Below are 8,319 nucleotides of genomic sequence, written 5' to 3'. Positions count from 1 at the left end.
CTAGTTAATATATTAAAAAATTCAATTAAAAAATGAATAAATATACTAATAGTAACAATAACATCATAAAATATTGCAGCACTTTTCTTTTATATTACCATAGTAAAATTAAGTGGGTTTAATAAAAAGATTTCGCTAAAATATAGTTATAAAAATAATTTATTTACTTAATATTTTTATATTTAATTCTTTAATTAATTTGGATAAGTCAAGTGATTAATTACTTATTTGTTTAAATAAATGTATATTTGACCCTTTTTCTTTTTAGTTTTTGGGTGATGGGGAGGGACCAAGAAATAGAAAAGGGGGAAAGGCTTAGTAAGCTTTTGCTTTCACTATGAAAAAGACATGGCCCCACATGCATTATATGTTTTTTACTCTTTTGTTTTGCACTTTTTATAAGCCTAGCTTATGTCACAATACCTACATACCCCATTGCATTATTCTCAATTTCAATTTCTCATCTTACACCTAACCCCCTCTTTCTCTCTCTCCCTTCCATATCTAATCTACAATCTAACCTATTCCTCCTATCTATCTGCACAGAGCAGAAAAGAGAGAACAAGAAAGAAAGAAAGAAAAAAGGGGTCAGTGTTTGTTCTCTTCAATAGTCCTGCTTCTACCCCTCTCTAGGGTTTCCTTTGCTTTCAGTTTTTGCTTCTTTATATTTTATTCTGAAAAAGCAAAAAAATAAAATAAAATAAAATAAAATTTTTGGTTTTCCTTACCGATCTTGTCCTCTGTCTTTCTTTCCGTATGGTAATTTCTTGCTTTCTGATCTCTTTCTCCTTTCTGTTCTTCTCTGTTAAAAGTTCATGCTGATTCCCCTGTGTGTGTTTTAGTTCATGTTTTTCTGTGAAGCTTGAGATAAGGAAAAGTAGGGAATCTTATGTGAAGAGTACTTCCTTTTTTTTTCTTTTTTACTTTTTATGGTATATTTGTGTTTTGATTGGATTTGATTTGATTTGTTGTTCTTGTTGTTTCTGTATTCTTCTTCATATCCCCCCGCCCCTTTTTTTCTGTTTTGTTTTTACTTTCTGACCTTTATGTATTGTTAATAATGATCTGCTACTTTTAGTCATTCCATGGAAGTTGATATCTTTTAAGGATGCTGGAAAAATAAGTTTAACTTTTATTTGGTTTATTTTCTAGTTCTACTGGAATTCTTTCATGGAGGAAATTCACTTTTTTTTTTTTTTGGAAATCAAAACGGAATTTTGGTTCCTTAACTCCAAAAGGATATTTCAACTGTATTAGAACTTTGGTTGATTATAAATTTATAATTTATTTTTCTTATTGAGAAAGTGGTTTAGTTTCTTTGCTGCTGTGACAATATCTATGGAGTTTCCATTTCAAGTATTATTTACCTTTTCTGATACTTGATTCATTGCTTTGAACTTTCCTTTTAGTCTTTATGTCTGCTATTGGCTGCAACTTTCCATAATTTACTAGCCATAATCCATGGCATCTATGCATAATTCTGAATTTGTAGTGGAATTTCCATTTTGTTATTTATTTCTCTGTATATTAGCGAAGTTTATTTCTGTTAGCATGGAAATGCTTACTTATTTGTCTTCTGGCCAAAACTGAACTAAAACTTCCCTCCTTCATTGCATTGTTTAGCAGCTTGTAGGTTGTACAACTGAGATCAGCTTCGACGTCTGAAAATAAGAAAAGGATTTTGTTTTTCAGTTGATGTTGCAGCTTCTGTAGACAATTACTAATTGGAGAATTCTTATTCTAGATCAAGGAGCAAGCTAAAAAGTAAAAAAGTCAGTTTAAGAGATGGGTTATTTATGTGACTTTTGTGGAGAGCAAAGGTCCTTGGTATACTGCCGCTCAGATGCTGCATCCTTATGTTTGTCGTGCGATCGGAATGTTCATTCTGCTAATGCCCTTTCTAAGCGCCATTCCAGGACCCTTGTATGTGAGAGATGTAACTCACAACCTGCTTTTATAAGATGTGCTGAGGAGAAAATTTCACTCTGTCAGAACTGTGACTGGCTTGGTCATGGTACCACTCCGTCTACTTCGGGGCATAAGAGGCAAACAATCAATTTATATTCTGGCTGCCCTTCAGCTGCAGAATTTTCTTCAATATGGTCCTTTTTCTCAGATATACCTGCCATGGGTGAAACATGTGAGCAGGAACTTGGTTTAATGAGCATTAGTGAGAACAGTGAAAAGAGTGCTTGGGTTCCTCCAGAAAACCAGAATGCTTCTAGTTCTGCTCAAGTGACCAATCTACCCGGCAAGGATAAATCTTGGGTTGGCACATCTTCAATGCCCGAGTCAAGCTCAGAACCTCGTATCATGGACCAGCCACCTGGACCTTCCAATGCATGCGTGCCTAAGGTAGAGCCTATTACACTTTTGCTGCCGAAATGTTATAAACTTGATGGACATGTTAACAACTGTATAATGAATGCAATTTCAAGCTTGTTGGGAGTTGGTTCTGCATCTAACTTTGTTAGTGATTTATATCGGTCCGTTATAGAAGCTCTCCAGTAATAGTAAAACTACAGGGAAAGTCCTAACCATGCTAAGTGATGGACTTTTTAACGACTGAACATGCTAAAAGAAGTTTCAAGTCCAAGGGTGAGCTCTTATGGTTTCGGGATTTACATTGGTTAGATTAGGCTACTGCAGTAGTTGTGTAGCCAGAGTCTAATTAAAATATGCATTTAAATTTCCTAAGAGTTCTCTTTCACGAGTGTTGAAATTGTTATGCCAAAATTTGTTCTATGGATTCTGATGATACGTGACATACTGACTTGGATAATTGCATGTTGATACAAGGCAATTGGGTATCAATATATTAGCATAATGATACATGCTGTGGACATAAAATTTCTCCATATCTTGTATGCAATTGAATGCCATTTAATGGGATTTTACTAATTCTTTAGTGAAATGAATGACGTAATGTTTAGCTTTTCATCAAATCATTTGTTTAATCCGTCTTGATGAATCTGCAGTTATATTGTCCTGTGAAAACAACTCCTGCACTCTGTGAAGATGATGATAATCTATATGATGATTTCAACATGGATGAAGTGGATCTGGATCTTGAGAACTATGAGGAACTTTTTGGTGTGGCTCTCAGTCATTCTGAAGAGCTTTTTGAAAATGGTGGAATTGATAGCTTATTTGGGACAAAGGAAATGTCTGCCAGTGCTGGGGACTCCAATTGTCAGGGCGCGGTTGCTGCTGAGGTACTCAAATCTTGTCATCCTTTGTTTCTGATGAGCTTGATTATTCTATTATCGTTATCTGTTATTTAGTCATGTATGTTAACTAAATTTAGTGTGTGGCCAGTTTCTTTATACAGTTCAAGGCTGTGTTCATCAGGAAATTTTTGTGTGATTTAGTTCTAAAATCACGTTGTTTGTTCACATGCGTATCTATCTTTTCGAGTTATCGCCTTTACTCGATCCCAATAGGATTTGTCTATGTGTTTCCACCATCTTGATTTGTTTGACGTTCTTGGTCAAGTACCTGATTTGGTTAACCATTAGCATTTGTCTCATTTAATTAAACAATGTAATGCAATATCCAGTGGTTTAAAATTGGTAAGTGTGCTAAGCTTGCTGGTTTTTTCAGCACAAATGTTCACCTTTCTCAATGTTGTAAACCATACAATATATAATTTATAATTAATCTGGGGTATAGCCAAACTGATAATTTAAATGATCATGGTGCTGATTTTGATGTCAATTGTCTGGAAGTTCTGAAGTAGCATAAAATTGAGCATGTTCCCTTTGTTTTTTGGAGAAGAATGGATCACATTTCTTTTATTTGAACTTTTACTTATATTCTGTTGTGTCACATATGGTGAATGCATTTAAGTGGAGTAAATGAGATTTTCGCTGTTCAGTATTTGTATGCTTGCAATATGGAAATCATTTTATATAGTAGACAGTAGCTAGTTTCCTTTATACTATCCGAGTTAAATGGTTTTGCATTACTTTGTGCTAATACTTATTTATCATATCTGTACTTATGGTTTCAGGGCTCAACTGGATTAATCAATGCAACACAACCAGCATGCAGCAATGCTGCATCTGCAGATTCGATGATGAGCACTAAAACTGAACCAATTATTTGTTTTACTGGAAGGCAATCCCAATCGAACATTTCTTTTTCTGGTGCAACTAAAGATGGTGGTGGTGGTGGTGGTGGTGACTATCAAGACTGTGGGGCTTCTTCAATGCTTCTCATGGGAGAGCCTCCCTGGTGTCCTCCTTGCCCCGAGAGCTCTATGCAATCTGCTAATCGCAGCAACGCTGTCATGCGTTATAAGGAAAAGAAAAAGACACGAAAGTAAGTATTTTACTCATACTGTCATTACTTATACTAATCCCAACAGTGTTGCTGCAATATGGCTGGCATAGTTGATGTGAAAATAATCGACCCCATCATCTAGCAGTGCATTGTTCTGGTGTCGACATGTGATTTTTAAAGTCACTAGTTACCTGTCATCAATTTACAACAACAATAGCAACCAAGGATATCCTAGTTGTTGGAATTGAGATCAATTTCATCATTGTTGTTGTGCTCGGTCAAAAACAATTCTTAATCAAACCTTTTGGAACTTGGTCATCTTTTATGCTTCCTCCTTTTTGTTTTTCTTTTGGAAAATTCTACACCTTGTCATCATATTATCTTCTAAGTACAGTTTATTGATCTTTAGAAACCAAGCTTTCTTTTCTTGGCTGAATACGCAGTCAAATTATTGATACACGCGTCTCTTGTTTGGTAATCTTTCTAGGTTTGAAAAGCGAGTAAGGTATGCCTCTCGTAAGGCTAGGGCTGATGTCAGAAGGCGCGTGAAGGGCCGGTTTGTCAAAGCCGGTGATATCTATGACTACGACCCGATGAGCCAAACCAGAAGTTACTGAGTGTACAGCTTTTAACCGTGATCCTATAAAAGAAAAAAAGACTCATATAGTTGCAAAAGAAAACAGTTAACTGTTTCCTGGAAAAACAAAAAATGGATGAAAAAATTGATGCAATTTTTCTCTCCACAAAAATGACGAGCTGTCTGGTTTTATCACAGGGCCCTAAATTTTCTTCGAGGGGGAAGAAGGTTGTAACAATGCCATGCCACCAGGATCTTAGTTCTGGAGCAGATTGTGTCCTTTTACCTTGAAGGATAGATATTTCGCTGCGATATCAGCCGAAAATGACACAATATCAATCACAAAGTGCCCTGCCTCCTCCTTCAGGCAAATGGGTTTTGAATTTTGATTGCCTCTGTTGGCAAATGCTGCCTCTTTATTCTTGTGCTCTTAAGAATGCAGAATTCTTTAGTCCTCTGACCCTTGATTATATATGCTGCACCCTCCCTCTCTCAATCTCATACTCCCTCCCATTCTGATCTTAGTCACATGTACAAGTGGCTAATTTGATACTTGTTTTTATGTTCATAATGTTGTAATATTTTGCCTCTTGCACTTTGAGATGTATAGCATAAAGCAGTACATAAAATATGCAGTTAGAGGTGTAATTGCCCAACAGATATATCAGGCATCACAAATTGTAAATTGTAAGGTATTTATTATTATATTATTATTATTATGTATAGGTTAGAACTCTATTTATGCTGATCACAGGAAGCAGTTTAATTGGACATGTATCATGTATCAATACAAGTTTTGTTTGTATTTTATTTTGGTGCCATTGATAGACTTCAATTAATGGCCTCGTTTAATTTCATACCATCTGGATAAAAATTTATATTATCTGCATGAGTTTTAAATCTTTTCATTCGAAATACTCGATTTGTCGAGTATGCAAACTTGTTCACTTTCTGGTGATTTATATCTCAGTTTTATGGAGGTAGAATGATCTTGTCCCATTGTTTCCAGAAGTTGAAGTAACCAGATTTATAACAATCGAGTCTGAATAAGTGAATATCAAACTGTTGAGGCATTCTTTTATGTTTTATGGAGTAAATTTTGTCTGGAGAGATTTTCTTCATCATTTCAATGAATTTTAAAGAAGAAAGAAAGAAAACAGGAGAGAAAACAATAAACTACAAATCAATATAATAAAGAAAAAATTTATTTATATCATAGAATAAATAAAAATTTTTCAACAGCCAACGACAAACTTCTAGAAGACTTTTTTAATATACTATTTGAAGAACCTTTTTCTTTATATGATATATCGGTATCAAACTATCAATGTGCCATTCTGGGCTCATTTTTTTTATATGGAACAAAGCTTGGTGTTGTTCAATGTAATGGACGCATAGACAAATTTTTTTCTGCTACGGTGCCAAGTGTAAAACATTATCTGCTTTTTTACTTTTGGCCTGTTATTGTTTTTTTTTTTTTTGTTCAGGAAAGGGAACAAACGTGGGTTGCGTTTTGTTTTCTGCGGGCTTTTCAAAACGCAGATTACGTTTTGTGCTGAGTGTCAGCTTTTTTTTTTGGAAACGCAAAATGTAAGCTGTGTTTTTTGTGTTGTCAGGTTATTTTTTTGAAAAATGAAAAACGCAGGTTGCGTTTGTTGAGAAAAAATATTTTAACGGAGAGGCCTGCCTATAACTACGAAGCACTCTACGCGCAAACGGCCTCACTCCCATTCTACTCATCATACTCTTCTTTCAAATACATATGTTGTAGTTCTTAGTTTTTTTTTTTTGCAGTTAGGTGTGTCAAAAAAATCGGAATAGGTGAGGTTGAAGTTATAGAAAATATTGCAAATTTGCGAGTATATTATAACGGTGAAGTTATACCAAACACACATGAAGGAGTGACTTTTGTTTGTGAATGTCCGTTGTCATTTGCTATTCCATGTACCATGAGCTTTGTCGAGTTGCAAAATGGGCTTTGTAATAACATTCAAAGCCACATTTTGAAAAGGGTGAGCAACCTTTTATATAGAAGTCCTGTGCAAGTATTTGGTGGGTTAATACAATTTTAATTAATGCCCATCACTGACGATACCAGTATGCAGCAGATGTTCTGTATTTATCAACAAACCTGATTTCACGTGCCGATGATAGAGTTGTACGTTGAGTTTGAACAGCAATCAGGGTCGGGCGCGGTCGGCGAGGAAGTCAATGTTGATGAGCTCAGGGATATAGATTGGGAAGAAGATAATAATGACAGTGAAGAGGAGTTCGAAGCTAACTATGAAGTCAATCCGGAGGTGCAAAATGAAGCGAATGCGATTGTAAGCCAGCACCCATTTAATGTTCCATCTTTTATGCGGACTCTAGATCTCGAAACCATGCATGACCCGGAATTTCCTGAGTATGCTGATACGGGTATGTTATGATTATTAACTCAAGTTTCCTACAGTGTTTATTTTATTTGCCTTGTCTGACTGATGGCGGTGCACATGTCGTAGGTGAAGGCAATGCTGCGACGGAAGATGGCGAGTTTAGTGTTGGAATGGAATTTGGTTCGGAGAGTCGGTGATATCTGCAATAAAAAACTACACTATCTCTAGAGGAGTTGATTACATTGTGTATGAGTCTGAGCCGCAGACATTCTATGTGAAATGCAAGGGGTATGGTGCAGGGTGCGATTGGCTTATCCGGGCTAGCTTGATTCGAAAGAAAGCTTGTTGGAAGATAAGGAGATACAATGGCAAGCACACGTGCACCGTGGGAACGATATCACAAGATTATGCCAAGTTGGATTCGGACACAATTGCATATGTCATTAGGCCATTGGTCGAATCAGACCCCTCGATAAAGGTGAAGTCTGTAATTGCAGAAGTTCAATCTAGGTTCAACTATACTGTCAGTTACCGCAAGGCTTGGTTGGCAAAGCAGAAATCTGTTGCCAAGGTTTTCAGTGATTGGAAAGTGTCTTACCAGACTCTACTAGTATGGTTGAAAGCAATGACGGTTAAAATGCCAAGGTCTCGTGTTCAAATCAAAACGCTTCCCGTTTACTGTGAGACTGAGGAGGTTCAAGGTGTAAGAGTTCTGCACTGCATTTTTTGGAGCTTCTATCCGTGTATTGTAGTATTTAGACACTGCAAGCCACTGGTGCAAGTTGATGGCACGCACCTGTACAAAAAATATAAAGGTGCACTTCTGGTAGCGATTGCATAAGATGACAATCAAAACATTGTGCCTATTGCATTTGCCATAGTTGAGGGTGAGACGGCAGACGCATGGGAGTTTTTCCTAACAAATTTGCGGAGATATGTTGTTACCATTGATGGTGTGGGTATTATTTTTGACCGCCATACCTCCATCAACGCTGTAATAGCTCGCAGTAACGGTCGTAGTACACTGGGAGAGGATGGAAGTCAATAATCTCCTCGCCTAGCTGCAATGTGTTGTCAAATGTC

The 8,319-nt window shown here is 36.4% G+C and overlaps 1 protein-coding gene across 4 annotated transcripts; it reads left to right on the top strand.

Annotated features, from left to right (window-relative positions):
- The first annotated feature begins 437 nt into the window (after nucleotides 1–437).
- Nucleotides 438–5,671, top strand: LOC107458418 (zinc finger protein CONSTANS-LIKE 9). Of its 4 annotated transcripts, XM_052252162.1 has the most exons (6): nucleotides 438–587; nucleotides 1,627–2,355; nucleotides 2,979–3,215; nucleotides 4,013–4,323; nucleotides 4,772–4,903; nucleotides 5,060–5,671. In XM_052252162.1, the coding sequence occupies exons 2-5, from the start codon at nucleotides 1,786–1,788 to the stop codon at nucleotides 4,899–4,901; spliced, it is 1,248 nt and encodes a 415-aa protein (XP_052108122.1). In that variant the 5' UTR covers nucleotides 438–587; nucleotides 1,627–1,785; the 3' UTR covers nucleotides 4,902–4,903; nucleotides 5,060–5,671. The 4 variants fall into 4 exon arrangements, with proteins under 4 accessions (XP_052108122.1, XP_052108121.1, XP_052108123.1 ...); XM_052252161.1 differs by having other exon boundaries at nucleotides 4,772–5,671; XM_052252163.1 differs by having other exon boundaries at nucleotides 1,624–2,355; nucleotides 4,772–5,671.
- The last annotated feature ends 2,648 nt before the right edge of the window (nucleotides 5,672–8,319 follow it).

The sequence above is a fragment of the Arachis duranensis genome, chromosome 7, assembly GCF_000817695.3.
Source record: "Arachis duranensis cultivar V14167 chromosome 7, aradu.V14167.gnm2.J7QH, whole genome shotgun sequence".
NCBI lineage: Eukaryota > Viridiplantae > Streptophyta > Magnoliopsida > Fabales > Fabaceae > Arachis > Arachis duranensis.
This window is presented reverse-complemented; position numbering and strand designations above follow the sequence as displayed.

Excerpts from the sequence above, each read along its gene's own strand:
- LOC107458418 (XM_052252162.1), top strand. The coding sequence starts at position 1,786 with ATGGGTTATTTATGTGACTTTTGTGGAGAGCAAAGGTCCTTGGTATAC. Across the intron at positions 2,356-2,978 it reads CCAATGCATGCGTGCCTAAG|TTATATTGTCCTGTGAAAAC; the intron begins GTAGAGCCTATT and ends ATGAATCTGCAG. Across the intron at positions 4,324-4,771 it reads GAAAAGAAAAAGACACGAAA|GTTTGAAAAGCGAGTAAGGT; the intron begins GTAAGTATTTTA and ends TAATCTTTCTAG.